Source organism: Bombyx mori, chromosome 28, assembly GCF_030269925.1.
Source record: "Bombyx mori chromosome 28, ASM3026992v2".
NCBI lineage: Eukaryota > Metazoa > Arthropoda > Insecta > Lepidoptera > Bombycidae > Bombyx > Bombyx mori.
In genome coordinates, this window is record NC_085134.1 from 2,703,200 (window position 1) to 2,726,849 (window position 23,650).

The window sequence follows — 23,650 nt, forward strand, 5'->3', positions numbered from 1 at the left end:
AAAAAAAAATTAACAACTAATGATTGTAAGCAGAACAATAGAAATGCCTCAAATACACGACAGTTTTGCTTTATCCCTCGATATTGTTCTATTAATTGTAATAATTGATCAAAATCCGATTCGATTTTTGAGACGACATTGTATTTAAAATGGCGCAAGGACATCGACCGGTTGACCTCACCGTGCTACGTGTCCTAAACTGTAATGTATACAAAATGACTTAAGATTTTTTATTAGTACTCATCGAGGTTAAACAGTTGTCGAGGCTTGAATTTATTTACTGAATTTAGGACTAGGTAGTTTTCCAATCGGGGCAAAAGTTACCATTCAAGTTGTATGTAAGTGTACGTAAAATTGAAACTTAAAAGTCATGTTTTAAGATGGGTAGCGGCATTACTTTGTTGATGTTTTTTTATTGCTTACGGGTGGAAGAGCTCACGGGCCACATAATGTTAAGTTGTTACAATAGACATCTACAACGTAAATTACGCCACCTAGGTTGAGACATGAGTTCTATGGTCTCATTTTTTAACATTAAGCGGCTGCACCGCCCTTTAAACCGAAACGCATTACTGCTTCACGGCAGAAATAGGCAGAGTGGTGGTACCTATCCATGCGGACCCACAAGACGTCCTACCACCAGTAATTATGCAAATTATAATTTTGTCTATGGGTTCCTATTGGGCCGCGATTTCGTTCACCTAATTCAGTGACAAAAAAAAACTAGAACCTTGTAAATCCAGGCCCTTAGAATTATTAATTAATAATCATCGTGATATTCTAACAATGTACGTAATTGTTAGTTTTAATGAGCAAGAACGCGATTGTTATTCTTGTTTTTTTATTGCCTTTTGCCTTGCCTTTTATTACCTAGACCTTTATCTATCCAACCATCTCTATAAAGGAATCTTTCATTTTCACTAACTTTTATGCGTCAGATTAATGCGAAAATTTGCTAATGCATCAAGGACTGATGTTATTACAAAAATCCTGTCTACCTTTTAAAAGACTTCACCCTCGTTTTTTAATATTTTATTATTTATTGCTTAGATGGGTGGACGAGCTTACGGCCCACCTGGTGTGAAGTGGTTACCAGAGCCCATAGACATCTACAACGTAAATGTCGCCACCTACCTTGAGATACAATTCTAAGGTTCCCGTTTTTACAGTATAACGGCTGCCCCACCCTTCAAACCGAAACGCATTACTGCTTCAAGGCAGAAATAGGCAGGGCGGTGGTACTTACCCGTACGGACTCACAAGACGTCCTACCACCAGTAAAAGAGTCGTCTGAAGAGGTACATGTTATAACCATGAGAAATCACCACGGGGAGAAGTTAATTCCCGAATCGCTTAGCGAGGCCGAGAAATTACTTACCACTGAAGAGAATGTTCCTTTTGACAATGTAGTGTGTGCGTTATCTGATTCTCGGCCAAATATTTAAACAGCATGATCATTAGGCTAATTTTAACAATTAAAGTGGTTTTTAATGAGCAAGATATTATGGAAACAATAAGTTTTTGTGAATCTATTTTTTTCTATTATTTTTTTTGCTTATATGTTTGGACGAGCTCACAGCCCACCTGGTGTTAAGTGGTTACTGGAGCCCATAGACAAAGTAAATGCACCACCCACCTTGAGATATAAGTTCTAATTTCTCAGTATAGTTACAACGGCCGCCCCGCCTTTCAAACCGAAACGCATTACTGCTTAACGATCACGACAGAAACAGGCAGGGTGGTGGTACCTAGCCGCGCGGACTCACAAGAGGTCCTACCACCAGTACATAAATATATAAAACCTTCGCGTTCCAGTGCTCTGGTGATCTTGACTAAACATAAAAAATGCTAAAAATTATGAAAAATATTCATTAAGTAACAAATATCGCATAAAAGAAAGCCACGGACGGATTAAGTCATAAAACACGTGTCTCGTCAAAACTAATCTGTTTGTCTCTGTTTGAAGAATCTTAATTTTTAATCCTGTTTTTTTATTACATATCTACATAGTGTCGGCGATGTGATTTTTTGTATAAGGCAGGTGTGCTTCGAAACTTTTTTAAAGGGAGGAGCAATAAAAATATGAGTCTAGACCACACGCGTTAGAAGCCGCCGAGACATTCTATATCATTCTGGCACGCGCTAAATCCTATTGATACAAAGTCTGAGTGTTTCTCTTGTCGTTGGTACAAGAGAAGTTTTTGCTTACAAATTAACTTCTTAATTGACAAAAGCGTGAAAAATGAATCCCAACCTTTGCTTTGACATTGTTATTCTGTTTCGTATCTATATATTAATACGTGAAGCAAAAACTTTGTATCCCTTTTTACGAAAATTGCGCGGACGGAGGAGTATGAAATCTTCCACACTTATAGAGAATACAGAGAAGAAGTGCACAATGCTAATATTTTTCTTAAATAATGCGTATAAGATACATTAAATCGATAAATAAAACATTACACACGCTACATATCATGTATTTGACGCACACACGCATGCATACTATTTATTGTCAAACTTTTGTTCTTGGTGTCTGTTGTCAAATTGAGAATAGATTAAATATTGTTTGTCTTTGTTAATATTTTTTAGTGTAGCCTTGGCGAAATTTGTGATTATAGAAGTATAAAATACAATCATAATAGTGTACAAACTTACAATTCCAATTAATTATAGTCGAATTTCGACTACTACGGGACCTCTAGTTATTATAATTGTCGCAGTATTTCTACCGCGAAGTAGTTTTTTTTTAATTTATTGATGCACAAAACAAGTTACAATCATTACAGTATATATTAGCTAAATCGTACAAGTACTACCTAGATCTAATCTGGATTGTAATCTAAATAGTATGTGCACTCAGCAAATCCATATTAATGTGCATAGCTTTACAGGAGAGCCCTCTCACTATACAATTGAGATTTAGACCTCATGTTTCGGCGTGTTTGACAGCATCCAGTTCGTGTGGTCTATAAATAGCTAGTTAAAACTTCGTGGTTGGCGGCATCTAAGTTGTGAGGTCCATAGAGTAACTAGTTAATCTGTTTGCACATTAAAAAAAACTCGCAATCGTTCGATCCGCTGGCAGTAATCAGGATTCTTATAAACTGGATTTTACGAAGATCGGCCCAAGGAAAGCATTGATTTTTTGAATTCTGGGTCACGAATACAACGTTAAAGATCTTGTAAGGAAAATGGCCTACTTGATGGAGCGGGGGCGTGTCTTAAGTTTTTTTATATAGATTATAATTGTTTAATTTAACGCAACCGGTCGTGGTGAAATTGGCATACACCTTGTCAACGTACAATCTTATGAAAATTTTAACAAAGAAGAAAGCCGATTTCAAGGTAACTTTGATACTATCATCAAAATAAGTTCACTTAGAAACAAGTTCTGAGGTAACATGCGTATAATTCTTTATTTAGCCTGAAAATAAAAATATCTCTTGGGCTTGATTTTTTTCCTTGGCTTTGAAGTTACATAATAACTAAAAAAAGACAGAAAACCAAAATAGGTTTAGTTTAGTCGTTAAATAGAAAATCAAATGAGTCCAACCGTATTGCCGATAATGTGGGGGTGTGAAGTGGCCGACATGACATTTAAACCATTAATTCACTGACCTCGTTCAATACAAGACTTTTGGAAGCACGCAAGTCATTTTGAAGTCCAATGAACGTAACAGTTTCATATTTAATTGTTTTTTATTTTTTTTTATTGCTTAGATAGGTGTACGAGCTCACAGCCCACCTGGTGTTAAGTGGTTACTGGAGCCCATAGACATTCACAACGTAAATGCGCCACCCACCTTGTGATACAAGTTCTAAGGTCTCAAGTAAGTTACAACGGCTGCCCCACCCTTCAAACCAAAACGCATTACTGCTTCCCGGCAGAAATAGGCAGGGTGGTGGTACCCACCCGTGCGGACTCACAAGAGGTCCTACCACCAGTAAATTGTCGGCGCAAAGCATTATTTAACTACAGCTGTAGTTATAAGTTGGCTTTAGACCTTTAACGCCTAATTGTTCATGCCTGCATCTAAATAAGCCAGGCCCTGCTTAGAATTTAGGCTTAGTGTGTGCTGACGTTCATGTTTGTAGTGTTTAAGGGCCTTAGTGAGGAATACTGTGTCATTTTCTCTTTATTACACTACAATGGCCTAATTTACTTGCACGCTCTCTGATCTCGGAAGGGAGTGACCAAGAAATCTAACAAAAAAAAAACTGAATCGAGTTAATTTTAAAGACTCCTCGAAGTCGAGTTTTGAAGTCGTCGTGGCCTAAAGGATAAGACGTCCGGTGCATTCGTTGTTGCGATGCCCCGGAGTTCGAATCCCGCAGGCGGGTACCAATTTTTCTAATGAAATACGTACTTAACAAATGTTCACGATTGACTTCCACGGTGAAGGAATAACATCGTGTAATAAAAATCAAACCCGCAAATTTATAATTTGCGTAATCACTGGTGGTAGGACCTCTTGTGATTCCGCACGGGTAGGTACCACTGCCCTGCCTATTTCTGCCGTGAAGCAGTAATGCGTTTCGGTTTGAAGGATGGGGCAGCCGTTGTAACTATACTGAGACCTTAGAACTTATATTTCAAGGTGGGTGACGCATTTACGTTGTAATATAAAAAATAAACATAAAAAAAAAGACTCCGCATGCTACTTTACTACAATAGGATACTATGTAATAACTATTCTTGACACCAGGTATTCCATTAGTACGATACATCTCAAATACTAGTTGTTCTGTATTAGCGTAATCTGTTCACTACATCCGTCACATATCCGGTAATATTAAATGATAAATAATTATTTAAAGAAGAACGTCTGCTGATATTTCCGTACCAAACAACATCATTCATTTACCACTTCTAGCTGAATTAATTAATTTGTTGTTAATCTATAATTTATACTTACTAAATGTGACGTAACTTTCGGTTTTGTTTAGATAGTGTTTTTATTTTAAGGTATATGATAAAATAACGTCAATGCACTGTAATTCGTTGCTAAATATTTGATGTTTATTACATTTTTTTTCTTACCTATGCTGATAGCCTTGAGGCTATTTCAGCTTCACCCTAACGTGTGTAGGTGAGTTCACGGGGTTCAAACCGGAGAGTTGCTAACACTGACCCTATCAAGAGCAGTACTTCGCAGAATCTACCACCGGACCGGAAACGCGACCCACTGAGAAGATCCGGCGAGAAACTCAGTGGGCTGTGTCTAGGGGTTAATTCGCTCGTCGAGCCCTTCGTCGCAAGCGACGGGTTCGACGAGGACGGTGACCGGTGCTTATGGTGCCTAAAAGCACCGTTAATGGATCGGGAGGATCCGTAATGACGTGCTTTGGGCGACGTCGACTGTTTACCATTCGGTCTACAGGATCGGGTATGTAGTTTCCAGCGGCCACGACAAGAGGGTTCTCATGTCGTGCCGCCTTCTCGAAATGGCGCAATGATGCCGACTGTAGACACTTAACTTTTATTATTACAAACACACGATCGACGTGTAGGACGACGTATGTGTCTTTATTTAATTTTAAATAGCATTGAACGGTACATAGCCAAACAGTGGAACGATTACTCTTTTTCTACTGAGATTTATGTAAGAGAAAAATGTAGCCGAGTGTACATAATTACAAAATTAAGTTGTTATAATTGGTCATAATAATATATCAATCAATATCAACCGTGGGTTGTAACAAAAACAGCTCAATGGAAGACTTTACCTTTGTACTAACTAGTACAAATATATTTTTGGAACGAAGTTGCTTATGGGACGATGCGGAGGGGTACTCTAACCGGAAAAAAACGCCCGTAACGTAAGATTTTATGTTTTATATATTTTATATATAAAATATATATTTTATATTTTACCTCATAACTTTTGACTAGGTGAATCGATTTTGATGATTCTTTTTTTATTAGAAAGCTGACGCTTTCCGTGTGGTCTCATTACAATTTAGTCCAGTTCTCATAATGGTATCCATGAGAAAACCATATAAGTCTTAAATTTGCATTAAGTACGCGCGCGACAAATAGATGAATAACTCAATATCACGCCAACCGATTTCGATGATTATTGTTTTTAGTGTATATTAAACTATGTAAATACTAGGAAACTTCCTAGTTTGTACTAAAACGTACCGGTTCGATGCCTTGTTCGATGACTTGCTTTATTATGTATGAACATAATAATATAATAAAGCAAGTAATTGAATTGAATTTACATCCTAACGTAAATTACATTACCTGTGCTATGGCTTTAATTTGATATTAGTGTCAAGGTTCTATTTTCGTTACCAGTTTTGTCAAATAATCATAATCGTCATAGCGGTAGTAATATTCATCATGACGGTGCGTTGACTTGAAACACGATAAACCACTTTTCGACATTTAAATGACCCGTAATGCCAGAAATAAAATACAAAAGCCGGTGGTTTTGTGAGTCCGCACAGGAAGGTCCTGCTTATTATAATCACAAAAAAAAACACTATTTTAATTCAAATTTATTACAATTTATTTCTATTTTTTAGTTGGATTTTCTATAAAAGCGTACTTCTATAAAAGCTCCGACTGCACATACAGCGTCAGCGCAACCACGACCACTCTGATAAGAGTGTCCGACTGAGAAGAAGACTGTGTATGAGGTCTACCTAGACTGCGTCTTTTGGGCGGCCGCTTTGCTTACTGATCCAAAACGGTTTATTTTCAGTCACTTTTTGACTTGATAGTACCTTTGAATATTGCTGCATTGTGTGGAATCCTTACTATGACATATACAAGAAACGATTGGAAAGTGTCCAACAACGGTTTCTATGGTACTTGTCTTACAACTACAATCTGGGTAGGAAGTTACCCAGCTATGAAGATAGACTTTGCCACTTTAATTTAGACTCTCTTCTAAACCGGAGGAAACTAACGGGGGGTATATTTCTGTACAAATTAATTCATGGAATAACCGACACACCTAATCTATTAACCCAGATAAAAATATCAGCCCCTAAGTACCTACCAAGAACGAAGAAATATAAACCGTTTATAAGAAAGCCCGCTCGTTCGAATTTAGGTGCTTACTCTCCCTTAAACAGAATCCTTTGGGACTACAATAATGTCCACGGTAACGTGGTCTCCGTCGATGTTCCTTCGGAGTTGTCCGATTGCGCTGAACTAATTTTAAGTGAAATAGATGTTTTTTTCTAATTGTCTCACAACTTACAGGAAAAATCTGTCGCGGATCATTTCCCAATTAAATATAAATTAATCTTAAGCAATCAATCAAATGTAATCAAAACTTAGTTATATATTTTATTATTTTTGTTGTTAATGCCCTGTCGATTGCACCTATGATTGAGGTGACATCTGCCATGAACTTTTGTCAATTGTTCAATGTTTTGTATTGATGATGACTTTGTTGGTGCAACTTAATAAATAAATAAATAAATGAGAGTGAGAGTCTTAAATTTATTATGTCGGTGGTTTTAGCGCTAAGTTAAGCTTTCACAACTCAAGAAAAACTTGCACGGAAGTGTTATAGAGGTTGACCTTGCAAGCAAATACCTACCTTTTACCTCCAGACTACATTTCTGTAAAACGAATTACTGTCATTATTATTGTACGTACATGCACAGACGGATGAACGAGCTCGCGACTCACTTAGTGTTAAGCGGTTACGTCCACGGACATCATCAGATCTTCACGTAGTTTTTCCAGTAATAATGGAATGATTATTTTTTAAATTTTTTAAGTATAGTGGCTTAAAGGATAAGACGTCCGGTGCATACGTGTTGAGCGATGCACCGGTGTTAGAATCTCAGGCGGGTACCAATTTTTCTAATGAAATACGTACTCAACAAATGCTCACGATTTACTTCCACGGTGAAGGAATAGGATCGTGTAATAAAAATCAAACCCGCAAAATTATAATTTGGGTAATTACTGGTGGTAGGATCTCTTGTGAGTCCGCGCGGATAAGTACCACCACCCTGCCTATTTCTGCCGTGAAGCAGTAATGCGTTTCACCGTATGAGCGCGTCCACCCATCTAAGCATTAAAAAAAAAAAATTGTGGGAGGCTTAGTGTTCCTGGGATTCCCAATGCGTCCATGATCGGCAGTGACCTCGTATGTTTGCATGCACCGCCAGAATTGCCAACGGAATTGAATAAATAAGAACCCAAATGAACAACCGGTCTCAATATAGACTGCAATTAGAAATAAACCAGTTTTTAAAACAACAAACTAGCATTTGACCTCGAACGATATTTTGCAAAAAAAGACATTGATGCTAATTGAAATACTAATAAAAAATGTTTGTTGGCAATAAAATTTAAATCTTTCTCACGTGTCGTAACCAGTATTTTTGTAATCTCAAAATGGAACTTTATAGATGGAATTGCATAATTCGATATTTTTTATCATCAACAAACTGATTCATATTTAATTCGTGTGTTCTTCTACTTCGCGAGATACATAGGCGGCACTGAAAATTTCGGGAATTAACGAAGTGACACAACATTACTATTTAAAAATGTATTTATTGCTTTTCGAAGTATTCTCCGCGAAATTTGACACATTTTTCCATACGATGGAACCAATCATTGAAGCAACCATTCCATTCAGAAGTTGGGGTCTCCAAAATGGCCGTTTTGTAGGCGTCCACAGCTTCTTCAGGTGATGAAAATCTCTGTCCACGCAATTTATTCTTTATTTTAGGGAAAGTATAGAAATCATTAGGGCTTAGGTCGGGGCTGTACGGCGGATGGTCTAATAATTCTATGTTTTCTTGCTCTAAAAACTCTTTTGTTCTGTGCGCGGTGTGAGAACTCGCATTGTCGTGATGGAGGATGATGCGGCGGTTGCAGTTCTCTTTACGGAGTTCAGAAACGACCTGTGGCAAACAAATGCTAGCATACCATTCTGCATTAACCGTTCTTTGTCCCTCAAGAGGAATAGTCGTAACATGGCCGGTTTTGGAGACAAACGTGGCCACCATTTTTTTTGCAACACTCCGTGAACGAACAATTTTTGTTGGCTTTAACTCATTTTCGAACACCCAAACTTGTGACTGGTTTTTTGTTTCGGGTTCGTACGCCTATATCCAGGATTCGTCACCTGATACAATGTTGTATACAGCATTTGAGGATCCTGCGTGGAATCTTTCGAGAGTTCTGACGCACCAAGTAACACGAGCCGCTTTTTGCTCTTCACAGAGCGAATGCGGTATCCATCGGGAAAACAATTTTTTTACTCCTAATTGTTCATGCAAGATTATTTGTATTTGACTCATGCCAATGTCTAAAGTTGCCTGAATTTCGCGGTATGTCACATGTCGATCTTCCTCAATCAGCTTACGCACAGCATCAACGTTTTCTTGGGTGACTGCAGTTTTTGGACGACCTTGACGGGGATCATCACTGAGCTTGACACGTCCACGTTGAAACTGAGCAAACCAACGATAAATTGTGGTTTTGGATGGGGCTTCATCACCAAATGCAGAAATCATCCGGTCAACACACTGTTTTTGTGTTAAACCACTTCGAAAGTCATAATAAATCATCGCTCTTGAATTTTCTCGAGTCAATTCCATTTTCTCAACGACTAAACAAGTTTGACAAAACCTCGTGACAAGACCGAGAATCTTTTTTTAAATAAATAAATGGTATTCGATTTTTAAAACCAAGGAGTTTTCAATTAAAAAGATTTTAATATGACAGGAACAGTGGAAATATTCCATTCCCGATACTTTTAGTGCAGATCTCGTATAATGTCTTTCCCATTCTCAGTGCTTTTAGGCTCTTTAAGCACGACAGATATTTCGACGAGCGAACTAACTTAGAGACACAACCCACTGAGTTTCTCGCCGGATCTTCTCAATGGGCCGTGATCCCGATCTGATGGTAGATTCTGCGAAGCACTGCTCTTCCTAGGGCTAGTGTTAGCAAATTCGACTTCGTAGTGCCTCAATCGATAAACAAAAGACCTACACAACAAAAGACGGCGGAGACATCAAAGGAAAAACGAAATTGGTATTTATTTTATTTTATTTCGAGCATTTTCATATTTATCTATCTACCTTTTAAACATTCTCTGGACTTCCACAAATAAATCAAGACCAAAATTAGCCGAATCGGTCCAGTCGTTCTCTAGTTTTAGCGAGACTAACGGACAGCAATTCATTTTTATATATATAGATTAATCTCAATTTTTTTTAAATTGTGATTGTAAATTTTGATTTCTGACGTTTCGAATGCTTTACGAATTTCGTGGTCACGGTCGAGTTTAAGTTCTTCTTGTAGATTCATTAAGTAATTTAAGTTCAAAACAAAACATAATCAATTGTGTGAAGTGAGAACAAGCTCTAACAGTTGTGGCTTTGGACTATTGTCTCGAATTTCCAGCGTTCATACAACTCTCAGGCTTAGGACTAGTCTTTTGGATACTCTTATTGTCATATAACTTTTAAGTACTGGTACGCCGGTAAAGGTAGTGCCATCTATCGCCGAATAGCGAAATAAATATCAAAGGAACTAGTAACGTCGAGAACGCTCGCGAAGTACAACGCCATCTACTATCAGATAGCGGAAGCACACATCGAAGCTACTCGATTTGCCCAGATTGTTCTCGATAAATCTAGGGATGGCGTATCAACTATAAAAGCATTGCAGAAATGGCACGCAGTCAGAAAGCGGTTCTACTTGAAGCGAAACAACGAACAGATCACCTGAAGCGAAGCGGAAGTGAATTGAGAATTTTAAAGTGTTCTAAGTGTTTAATTACACTTATAATTTACACTACGGTAGGATTTTTATTTATCCCGAAACCCAGCGCGTAGCAGTATATTCAATTGTTCACAAGTGTTCGCGGTTGACAGATTTCCACTACCGCATTTGTATCGTCAATCAGTAAAAACAAGGTCATCATGTCACAGAATCGTCAAACAAAATTTCAACAAATAAACACTGCACGTGAGAATACACGAAACGTACCGAACTTTCCTAAGATATTTACCAAATTCGTTAAGTCAACAAATAAATACTGCACGTGAGAGTACCCCAAACGTAAAGAACTTTCCTAAGATATTTACAGAATCGTTAAGTCAACAATGTAAACGTGAATGAATGCTATTGACGAAATTATTATTGTCGTACGAGGGAAGCCACGTTTTTTTTGAGCAAATTTTTGACTAATCGTATTCTTTGTACACAAAATCATAGGATTGGGAGGCAGCAAGTGCAGAACGGCCGTTGACTGTATCTGTATCTGATTGAGGCTTCTTCTTCTTCTTTTTCTCCACCTTATCCCACTAGGTGGGATCGGCACAGCTAATTTTTCTCTTCCATTCTCTTATGTTAGCCGTCATCACAATACTCACTCCTCTCTCATATCGTCATTCATACACTCCATCCGCGTCTTCTTCGGTCGACCTCTTCTCCCTCTACCTTGTACTACCATTTCCATACATCTCCTAGTCACATTCATCTTCTCTCTACGCATCACATGTCGCATCATGCATCTGATTCAGCCGGTCGACGCTAAAATCCAGCTCTGATAGAGCCGTTTTGATTTGTTGTTTTCATTACCAATAAATTTATCTTGGCACAGTGCTAGTACGGTCCTCTTGTCAAACTTTATCTCTCTCGATTGGTGCTTTTGCATATCACGCAAACGCTTCCGCGACTTAGTTCCTGCGATCTTAAGGTTTTAGGAGTAGTCTTCAATATTATACTTTTTTTTTGCCTAGGTGGGTGGATGAGCTAACGGCCCACCTAGTGCTAAGTGGTAACCGGATCCCCTAAACATCTACAACGTAAATGCCGCCACCTACCTTGAGATATGAGTTCTAAGGTCTCAGTATAGTTACAACGGCTGCCCTGCCCTTCAAACCGAAACGCATTACTGCTTCACAGCAGAAATAGGCAGTATGGTGGTACCTACCCGCGCGGATTCACAAGAGGTCCTACCACCAGTAAAGTCGTATGGATAACGCATAAAGAACAAACATATTTACAAAGAAATTCCTATAAAAAATCTTTCAACCCCTAATCGCATCTTCTTAAAGGTCAAATTTAGAAAAATGCCGCCATATTACGTGCACATTTATTTTTGACCTCATGAGGCTTTCTTGGGAAATTACACATGGTGGTGAGCCGTGTCCTTCCACGGCAGTGCTTTTGGAAGAAATATAGTTCTTCGAGGTTGCTGAAGCCTTATTTGGCTAATTAACCGCCGCCAGACATTCGGCGTTGACTGTTTTACCTTGGAAAGGTCAAAGTCCAACTCAACCCCCTCTTTTCTCGTCCGGGCTTGGGACCGACGTTGGCAGGGTTATTTTTAACCAGAAACATTCTGTATACATAAAAATGAATTGCTGTTCGTTAGTCTCGCTAAAACTCGAGAACGGCTGAACCGATATGGCTGATAATTATAATCTGAATCTCGGAAACGGCTCCAACGATTTTCATAAAATTTAGTATACAGGGGATTTCGGGGGCGATAAATCGATCTAGCTACGATTTATTTTCAGAAAATGTTGTTTTATTCGTGTTTTCAATAATCAACTCTTCCCGATATCTATCGGCGAATAATAATACTATTTTTCTTAATTGAGGGCAACTAACAGCTTTAGAGACACAACAAGATGGCGTTATCAAAAAAAAAATCTCATCATCATCATCGGTCATCATCTAGTATTATTTATTATTTATTATTATCAGACCAAACTGTTCACTCATCGTTGTAAAGCAGCGCTCTGGATTTTGAACGCTACCATCAAGGATAACGGGTTTTGTACGTTCAAGCGAGTCGTGTTCCGCCTATAAATAAATCCTCTCCTACTATTTATAAAAAAATAGTAGGAGAGGTTAGTTAGGTAGTAGGCTTAAATGGGTGGACGAGCTCACAGCATACCTGGTGTTAAGTGGTTACTGGAGCCCATAGACATCTACAACGTAAATGCGCCACCCACCTTGAGATATAAGTTCTAAGGTCTCAGTATAGTTACAACGGCTGCCCCATCCTTCAAACCGAAACGCATTACTGCTTTACTGCAGAAATAAGCAAGGTTGTGGTACCTACCATAACACGAGTGTGTTGTAAAGCAGCGCTCTGGATTTTGAACGCTACCATCAAGGATAACGGGTTTTGTTCGAACGAGTCGTGAACCGCCTATAAATAAACCTCCCACTACGAAACTTAATGACGTTTTTAACCTTACTAAGAAAACGAAAACAAAATTGTTTTTGTTGTGTAGCGGCTGGTTGTATTAGCCATTTACAGTTTGTTGTTTTAAAGAATAATTCGAGGTGTGAAAGTTGGGTTTGAGCGACATTACGCTTAATACTCGACATTTATCTTGTAACTAGCCTATTTCTGCAGCCGTTGTAACTATACTTGAGACCTTAGAACTTATATCTCAAGTTGGGTGACGCATTTACGTCGTAGATGTCTATGGGCTCCAGTAACCACTTAACACCAGGTGGGCTGTGAGCTCGTTCACCCACCTAACCAATAAAAAAAAACTTTAATGACACTCGGTTCAGTCCTTGTTGGAGCTCCTCGAGACGCTAAGCTGGGTATTAAAAAAAAAAAACAATTGTTCACACAATTAGTTCAGGTCCAGCGGAATCGAATCGGGCGCTAGTATTCTCGTATAATATATTCATATTAGTGAATAATTCGAAGAATAATTCACACGATTCGGACACTGTATTTTGAAAACAATGCACAACCGTGACGACGGTCTCCTTGTGGCGGTAAACGTGAATACATTCTCATCATTAACGATCGGGTGGTCAGAGGCGGCTTTAGTTATAGTGCAGGGTGTCTGCTGTCCACGGGCGCAGCGGTGTTAGGGGGCGTCGACCTCGGTACTTTTAATGAGCCTGTTACATTTGTTATCACCCTCCCGGCTGAGCTTTTGCTCGCCTACATGTCCTGGTGAAACTGGATAGGCCTTCTGGTTTGCTTAGTGCGAGTTTTTTTTGAACAGCGCCCATAGCGGCAAACGTAGGCAAACGTTCGCACTGCTGCAAACTCCATAGAAATTTGAGTTAACTTTTACGCTAACGAGAACGTTAAAAAACTCGCAATAGGCACACGGGCCACCAATAATACTTCAATCCCTAGAATAATCAAATAAAAAACCTATCTTATTTTGAGCGTATGTTTACTAGAGGTCGTTAGGGTAAATACACACATAACCCCTTGTGGGTAAATATAACCCCCTTATCGGTGGGTAAATATAACACACGAGCGCTACACGGGCCAGAGACGCCTTTGCAGCCGGTATATTGCCCGAAATATCCAAAATATCGCCTTGTTTTTTAATAGGTAGAAAAAATAAATTTCAAAAAGGCGGTATTTGAAGGAATAACATCGTGTAATAAAAATCAAACCCCCAAAATTATAATTTGCGTAATTACTGGTGGTAGGACCTCTTGTGAGTCCGCGCGGGTAGGTACCAGTACCCCGCCTATTTTTTCCGTGAAGCAATAATACGTTTCGGTTTGAAGGGTGAGGCAGCGGTTGTAACTATACTTGAGATCTTAGAACTTATATCTCAAAGTGGGTGGCGCATTTACGTTGTCGCTGTCTATGGGCTCCAGTAACCACTTAACACCAACAAAAAAAATATTAGATTTTTCGGACAATACGTATCTGCGAACCGCAGTCTGACATTAGCCGAGAGTCCTACCATCAGTCGAGGTCGTTGCTTAAAAGATTTCCGTGCCGAAGTACACCACTTGTGTCTGAAGATGAAAAACTATGACGAATTAATTATATTATTAGCAACGGAATCTTATTTGTACGCACAGTGAGTTTCTCGCCGGATCTTCTCAGTGTGTCGCGATTGCGATCTGGTAGTAGATTCTGCGGAGCATTGCTCTTGCTATGGTGTTAGCAAATTCTCTTAGGTTAAGCTCGTAAGCTCACCTACCCGTCCGGACGTATCTAGAATAGCCACCTAGGCTACCAGCCAATAGGTAGGGGAAAAAAACACAGAATCATAACAAAAAACAAAATTGACTTCAACAAAACGAAGTGACAGTGTCATCAATATCTTAGATGTTAATTAAATATGTATTATTATAGGCGATTACTGTTCAAATCTTGATCAAATTTAACCGAGAATATATAAAAATACTTAATGTGTTGCAAGTCGTTCCGTTTGTGTGTGTGTGTTTTAATGCTTATTGTGCGTATGTTTGTTTAATGTGTTTCCTGAATCGTGAGCTTAGTGTTAATAAAACAAGCAATGCTATTTTACGGCAGTATCAGCCTCTATGGATTTAAGAAAGGTCTTATTGTCTAAAATATTCGGGGCTAAATTTTCTATAATATGATTGCGGAAATAGAAAAAAAGTATATATATCCGTGAGCAGTCATGTTAATTGAATAGAAATATTGGTATTATTTCCGTGAATGTCCAGTATTTGTAATATCGTCGTTGCCAAACCAAAATCTGCTATGTGCACTTTTTGAGATTTTAACTTTTCGACCTTTTCGTATAGTTCACAGCCCTATCTACCGCATAAAAAAAACTGTTATGTGTCTATAGCTTTAATATTTATCTATAGCTTTCATTTGATATAGTTCTTAAAAATTTTACCTTCATATAAAATTTTGTACGAAAATGTTTTTAAGTACTCGTTAATTCAAAATGAGTTTTTGCACATAGCAGATTTTGGTTTGAGAGCGACGATGTCCAATTCCAATGTAACTAAAAGGTAGAAGGTAGATAAAGCGATCTATGGCGCAGTAAGCTTGGCTACTTCGAGCCTCTCATTCGTAGGGTACGGTACGGTTTTTAACGGTAAGCAGAAGATTGGCTCTACCCCTGGCATTGCTGACGTCCATGGGCGACGGTAATCACTCACCCAAAATTGGGTCGTATGCTCGTCTGCTTACAAGGAAAATTAAGTAAAAATAAATAATAGTTTAAAAAAACTAACAAAAAATCCAATTAAAAAATTAGAAAATAACTCTTAATTAATTTGAAATAAAAATAATGTAATTTACTTACAATAAAATCATTTTTTCATTTTTTAGTTGAATTTCAATGTTTTCAAAAATTTTTTTCCACTTTTTTTTTAATGTGGAATTGTCATCGGTCCTTAATAATTATACCAAATTTCGAGTTAATCCGTCGTTTTGATGGGGGTCAAAATCATGTTCAAAGATTCCGTTACAAACATACATAATAACATACAAACGTCTGAAGTTAATAAAAGCGTATTAAAAAAACTTATGACTTCTGATGGATTCTGTTTCTATTTGTTTCCAACGCTTAATCTCAAATAGCCTCTACAGCACAGCACACAAACTAAAACATATCAAAAAATTCATTTACATTTTGTTAATTTAATACGGTAGTTACCAAACCAAACATCAGAAGCCGAACTAACTAAAAACCCAAAACATTATTACGTCACTTAGAAAAACCGTTAGGAGGAAAATCAAGTTTTTTATTATGATACAACATAAATCGGAAGGATTAAATCTTTCAATATTAATTTATCTATTTAGTTTCGTCAGTTAACGCAAATTTGCAAACATTTTACTTTGCCAGGTGAACTCATGGAGTTCAGCCTGATAGTCGTTGCTAACACTGGCCCTAACAAGAGCAGTGCTTCGCAGAATCTATCATCGGATCGAAATGGTCACTCACTGAGAACATCTGGCGGGACACTCAGTGGGTTGTGTCTATAGTTTAGCTTGAAGAGCCTGAGGGAGTTCATATAGAGTCCCTTCTTTAATTCTCCGTAAAGTCGTGTTTTATATAATTAACACCACAGTTGAAACAATATAAATTTTATTGTTGTAGCGGCATAAACAATTCTAAGTAATTATATTACATTAGTTATTAAACACATTATAAATTATTTTTTACGTTTTAAATATTTGGCGGTAAAAAGGTCCCGTGTCACAGACTATATACCGTTTCCCACATCTCGTGCGTTCCGGCTTACGCAAGCCTAAAAGCACCGAGACTGGATATATTATTTTATGGTTCCAACATCTGATGGACTTCGGAATTTCAATGTAACACCTAGCTCAGTGGGCCTTACAATCTTACAAGGCAGATCATTATAATCAATACGAAATGGCTCAAATTGTGCATGAAACTTCTAAGATGTTCAAGTAAGCTTGTTTTCCTTGTTGTCGCCAATGGAAACGCAAGCTCCGTGGAGACGACATACCTTTTTTGACGTCATCAAATTTAGTTTGGCTTAATTGATTTGTTACGAATTTGAAGTTTAAAAACCGCGTATAGGTTATAAGGTATGTTCTTAAAATTATCTATATATATAAAAGAATTTTGTTTGTTAGTCTCGCTAAAACACGAGAACGCCTGGACCGATTTGGCTAATTTCCGCCTTGTATTATTTGCGGAAGTCCAGAGAAGGTTTAAAAGGTAGATAAATATGAAAATGTTCGGAATCAAATAAAAATAACAATTTTGTTTTACCTTTGATGTGTCCCCCGTCGGACGGAATAATTTTGTTTGTTTTAAGTTTAATTTATACATAAGTTTAGGTCTTTTATTTATCGATTGAGGCACTACGAAGTCTGCCGGGTCAGCTAGTTAAATTATAAAGATTTTACTGTTTATTGTAGTTTATTTAGTAACTTTAGAAAGGCGGACCTTGGTCAATTCTTCTGTTCTCAGCGGCAGACATTCGATTGAGCCTCTGACCTTGTTTCTCACCATGAGCGCTGACCGATGCGGTGGTGATTTACATATCAGTACAAGAAATAGATTCAAGACAACAGAACGAGCCTCTGAGTAATTCACGTTTAACGATAACTTTATAATAATATGATTTTAACACGAAGCTTAAAGATTCCAATTTGGGCAGTGAAATAATAATGGCATTATCAATGTATATGGCTATGGGGTTCACATTACATGTTGTGCCGCAGAATTAATTGCCAATTTAAATGCTGGTGATCTCTTCAAACTAAGCTCGATTTCTTTCGGTACAAATTCTCTTTCTGTGAACAAGACTTAGAAAGATTAAGTTAAGATATATGTTGTTCCCTAGAATTGCCGATGTCCATGGACTTTCAATATAAAATACCTTTTTTATTTTCAGTACCGGTAGTCTCTAAGAGGATAGTCAGCTACGCGCAGACTAAATATGCGGATAAAAATGTGAATGTTTAACTCAGAGTTTAATAGATGGGTGGACGAGCTCACAGCCCACCTGGTGTTAAGTGGTTACTGGAGCCCATAGACATCTACAACGTAAATGCGCCACCCACCTTGAGACATAAGTTCCAGGGTCTCAGGTATAGTTACAACGGCTATCTCACCTTTCAAACCGAAACGCTTTACTGCTTCACGGCAGCAATAGGCGGGGTGGTGGTACCTCCCCTAGCGAACTCACAAGGGGTCCTACCACCAATAAAAAGAACTGAAGAAGACTGGGTAAATTCATTTTTTTTTATCCCTAACTATTCGTTGATAATGTAAGGGGCTATTCCAACTTCGCGCGGACCGGTAGGTGAGTTCACGGTCTCAACCAGAGAGAATTACTAGCCCTAGCAAGAGCAGTCCTTCGCTGATCCGGCGAGAAACTCAGTGGATAAAATTCATTAATGCCTCCATTAGTATACAAAGATACCACAAACGAGACGGGCTGGTGTTATCACAATCATTAAATAACAATAGCGCTCTCAGTACGTGGCGAATCTGTTGTGACGAATCTATGTCATTGACACGACTCGAACATAGAGCGGATTCTATAGAAGGGACAGTTTGTTTTATTTTTACCAATTTTTTAGTTACAAATCTGAGTTATTTATAGGTACTGAAAATGTGGGGCTCTATTCGTGTTACCACGTAAACGCATAAACCCAGCCCTAGGAGTGTGTTGTGAGATTTTTAACCGACTTCAAAAAATATGGACGTTCTAAATTCGATTGATTTTTGTGTCAGAACGTTTGTCTAAGTGAACCGATAGTTTCTTGATTGATTTTCATTTAAAAGCTTCTGTTTCTCGGATTTTCAGTTATCCATATTGACGTATATTTAATTGACTTCGACTGAATAGTTGATAATCTCATTTTAAAACAGTTTTTGTTTAAAACATTAATTTTGCTGAAGTCGGTTTTTGTTTTTTTTTTTGAAGTGAAAACTTCAACTTTTGTATCGACTTTTGAATCACAACGAGACTAACTCGTTGTGATTCAAAAGTTGATGAAACGAAAAAGCGAAAGTAAAAAGAGATAGGCACATAAATTCATAAGATTTAACGTGAGAGAAAATGAGATAGGAAGCATTATACAGTGTTTCGTATATATGTGGTTATTTGTGCTCTACTTCGTACCTCATATTCGTACTTAATACATTCTAAATTAATCTATGTAATATATACGAATAGAATGTAAAATAATTATTACACTTTTTTTTCTTTGAGAGGCTATGTCAGCGTTATCAAACTTTGTTTCACCATGATCATTACTAATACCTACAATAATCCTCTTCCCGAAATTTTACATTCGTCAAATTATCTTGAAGCCAATATTTTTTTAGGTTTCACTTCTACCACGTGCGAATTGCACACATGTTTTTTTTTTATAAGTTGTATTTAATTCATGACACCTTCACTGACATTGCACGTCTAGTCTATAATACTATATTGTCTAATCTGTGAACATCCCGCCGGCGTCACCTAGCGTTACAACCTTCGTTCGCTCTACACTCTGTCAGTGTGGAACTTGCAGTTTTTGTTAACTGTTCTCATCGAAACTTCCATAATAAATGTTAAATACATAAATATAGTTTGATTAGTACAAAAATTACGCTTAAATAACGAACCGAACTAAAAAAAATATTTTTAGCTTTTTAATAATAATTCTGGCCGAAGAAATAACATTACTGCATTGTCAACGGTCCTTGATACGTGTGCTTATAGGTTCATGGCGTAACAATATATAAATTATTAAAATTACTCTTTAATATTACAATATTACAATTAATTAAATATCGAAGGAGCATCCTTGTTAATGATAAAACATCATTAGTCACTTTTTTAATAAATGACTACGTTATTGTGTTTATATCATTTCCAGGGATGACTTAAAACACCCGGGGCCACAGAATTTGTTTCATTGTTAATAAAAAAAAAACCTATAGGTAATTCTGGTTATTAGATTAAAGACAGTTCAGTTCATGTATTGAAAACCGGTTTTCTTACACTATTAGATCTTCTGTCCTGCTCGCACTCCCTGCACACGAGCGAGAGTAAGAAAGACAATCGCAGTTCTTCATTAGGCAGCAACGTAGTCTTTCGTAACCTAACATAGTAAATACTATTACGTAAATATCTTGCAATAGATTTGCTATCGTTCGAAGTAATGTTGCTTGCTGTTCAATCGTTAAGGCGAAGATTTAAAATAAATTAAAAATCTTATCATAGACATCACTTACTGATTCGCCTTATCTTAAATTCGATTGTGAATACGTAATATTAATGTACGCATTGGTGATACAAAGTTAGCACCGAGGATCGTGAATGGCAACACTGATCTATTATACACTTACGAATCTGGAATTTAAGACCGTTTTTTTTATTTGCTATGGCTATGCTGATAGCCTTGAGAGGCTATTTCAGCTTCTCCTTGACGTGTAGGTGAGCTCACGGGGCTCAAACCGGGAGTGTTGCTACCACTGGCCCTAGCAAGAGCAGTGCTTCGCAGAATCTACCACCGGATTGGAAACGCGACGTGGGCAATGCTGTGTGCTTAGTGAGAGTTTTTTTAACGTTCTCGATAGCGTAAAAGTTAACTCATATTTGTATGGAATGGGATCGTTGGAACAAAATTGGCTTAACTTTTATGCTATAGAGAGCGTTAAGAAACTCGCACTAAGCACACTGACCACGCCCGATGTTGCTTGACTTGGACGAGAATCGGTGTATTCAACATGGTATGGACGTACCACGTAATACGTACTCAATAAATGTTCACGATTGACTTCCACGGTGAAGGAATAACATCGTGTAATAAAAATTAAACCCGCAAAATTATAATTTGCGTAATCACTGGTGGTAGGACCTCTTGGGAGTCCGCACGGGTAGGTACCACCACCCCGCCTATTTCCGCCGTGAAGCAGTAATGCGTTTCGGTTCGAAGGGTGGGGTAGCCGTTGTAACTATACTGAGACCTTAGAACTTATATCTCGAGGTGGGTGGCGCATTTACGTTGTAGATGTCTATGGGCTCCAGTAACCACTTAACATCAGGTGGGCTGTGAGCTCGTCCACCAATCTAAGCAATAAAAAAAAAAAAAAAAAAAACGTTGGCTTAAGACCTATAATAGATTCCGTGTTTCCCTTCCTCAGTGACAGACAATTTCAAGTATAAACGAATGATACAAAAGAGACGAAAAACTAAGATAAGTTGTAGCACAAATATGACTATAGATGGCAGCACTTTTAAAGACTAAAATCCAGTCGCGCGTTGGAGTTGAAACGCGCATTTTTTTTTCTTTTTTTTTTTTCCTTTATGTTTTGCAATGGATACGCCTGACTGCTAGTGTCAAGGTTTGAGTTCCGTCAATGACTCAACTTAAGGCTACTAAATATAATCAGTGATACTGATCGCCTCATTGGTTTAGTTGTACGCAGCCAAGACACTGTAATGGCCGAGCTTGATTCGAAAGCAGTGTGCTTAGTGCGAGCTAGCAAGAACAGTGCTAAACAGAATCTACCACCGAATCGGAAACGCGACCCACTGAGAAGATCCGGTGAGAAACTCAGTGGATTGTGTCTGTGGGTTAATTTACTCGCACCCTTCGTCGCAAGCGACGGGTCCGGCGACGACGGTGACCGGTGCTTGGGGTACCTAAAATCACCGTTAATGGATCGGTAGGATCCGTAATGACATGTATAACTTCTCTATTTAGCGGAAAACGAAGGGAAGTTGTTCCCTTCGGTTGCCGCTGGGGGCGCTGTTCCAACTCCATACGAGTTTGAGTTAACTTTTACGCGATAGAAGAATTTAAAGTTAAAACTCCCACTAAGCACACACAGTATACTAATATGTTCCAGAAGTTTGAGGAAATATTTCTGTTTCTGGCGTTCACGATACCGACGAAAGCCGTTGAACGTTTTTATTTTATGCTTTGGCTTTGTACATTATTTAAAAACGTAATCTTCAAATTACTGGAAGCTTCGAAATATTATCAAACAAAATTCAAAGAGATTTTCATTTGAACTCCAAGAGAATATCGATGCGTTGTTTCAAAAATGACAGTTCGATCGTGTTTTTGCAACACACGCACCAAAGAAAGCTACTGTGAAGTGAAATCCTTACAATAATTGACTACATTTAAATGTTAATTATTAGAGAAGATTATTCAATTGATTACGAAACTTTCCATCATATATTCTCTATCCATCTCCAGATATCAGGACGTTGGATGCGTACCGCATTGTCCGGACGTCAATTACCTCAATGATGTCTATAGGCTTTGTTAGCCAATTATCATGAGACAGCCCTCTTGTATAGTGCTATAAGCACAAAACATTTTCATTACGTTTTTTGTGCATTATAATTTTAGTACACTAGTAGTAGGTATGTAAGTGTTAAAATTCATTCGAACGATTCAAAGCAAAGACGCAGAGAAATTAACTTAAATTATGTACGATGCAAGAATTTTTGTAACACACGTTGTAAATAAACAGACTTTTACTTTTATGACTTACATGCGAGAACTGCACGCGATTTAATTTCGAATTTAATATTATTTGGTTCACAATTTTCACACGCCTCGTTGATTCAAAGCAAGACCAACAAGAACTTGATCGAAAATGTTTTCAACAAATGTACACTTGCACTCTACACTCCGAATTCTGAACCAAAAAAATTGTATTACACAAAATGCATTTTACTTTGATACACTTAAGTTGTATTTAGCTAAAAATAAAACTTTCACGAATCGAATAAACACGAGATTTAAACTTCAAAGTTTTCATTCGCGACACAACCTCTCGCATTGAACGGCATCGGGCGACTGTTTAAAATGTAAATTGAAATGTTGAATCAAGTTGTACGGAATTTCGACTAGTTAAGGCTGAGTTGCACTCCAATAGAAACCTCACGATTTCACTGTTTGTTTTTAATGTTTTTACACATATTAAATATACTAATAGGAACATTTCGGACATACAATATTTTTAGTGTTGCTTAAACTAGCTCGCGACCAATCTAGTGGTGAATCCATAGACGGACGGATAAATTCGGTTTCTATAATATCGAATCCAGGCAAAAACTCGAATCGAGCTGAATACAAATTAAAAAAATACCTATACGTAATTCGGAACAATAGCATGCGGATTCCTGGGAAGAAAATAGCGAATGTCTTTTTTTTTTTGGTGTCAAAGAATTATATTAGCAAACAAATTTTCTAATAAGGTTAAGCGATGGATCTCATCGCATACCAAGAACTTAATTGAGTTCTAAGTCTCAAATTTAACAGCACATAAAGAGCTTTTGTACGTGATGACCATTGTGATCCAGTCGTGAAGCGCACGTACTACATCCTCACCAATTAACTGTATAAATATAATTAAAACAATAGTTGATGGTTCGATATGGAAACCAGTGAAAACGATCCTTCGCTTACAAACATTTCCTTGCAGTGTA

At 37.8% G+C, this 23,650-nt stretch overlaps 1 protein-coding gene across 2 annotated transcripts in view; it reads right to left on the reverse strand.

Annotated features, from left to right (window-relative positions):
- LOC101741271 (putative ferric-chelate reductase 1 homolog) overlaps positions 1 to 23,027 on the reverse strand; it is a 51,233-nt gene extending 28,206 nt beyond the window's left edge. For both annotated transcript variants that reach the window (XR_009976932.1, XM_004933540.5), the window contains exon 1: positions 22,711 to 23,027. Coding sequence is in view for 1 of the 2 variants with exons in the window: in XM_004933540.5 (XP_004933597.1) it covers positions 22,711 to 22,712 (2 nt within the window). In the remaining variant the exon portion in view is untranslated. The remainder of the gene's footprint in view (positions 1 to 22,710) is intronic.
- Between the last annotated feature and the right edge of the window lie 623 nt (positions 23,028 to 23,650).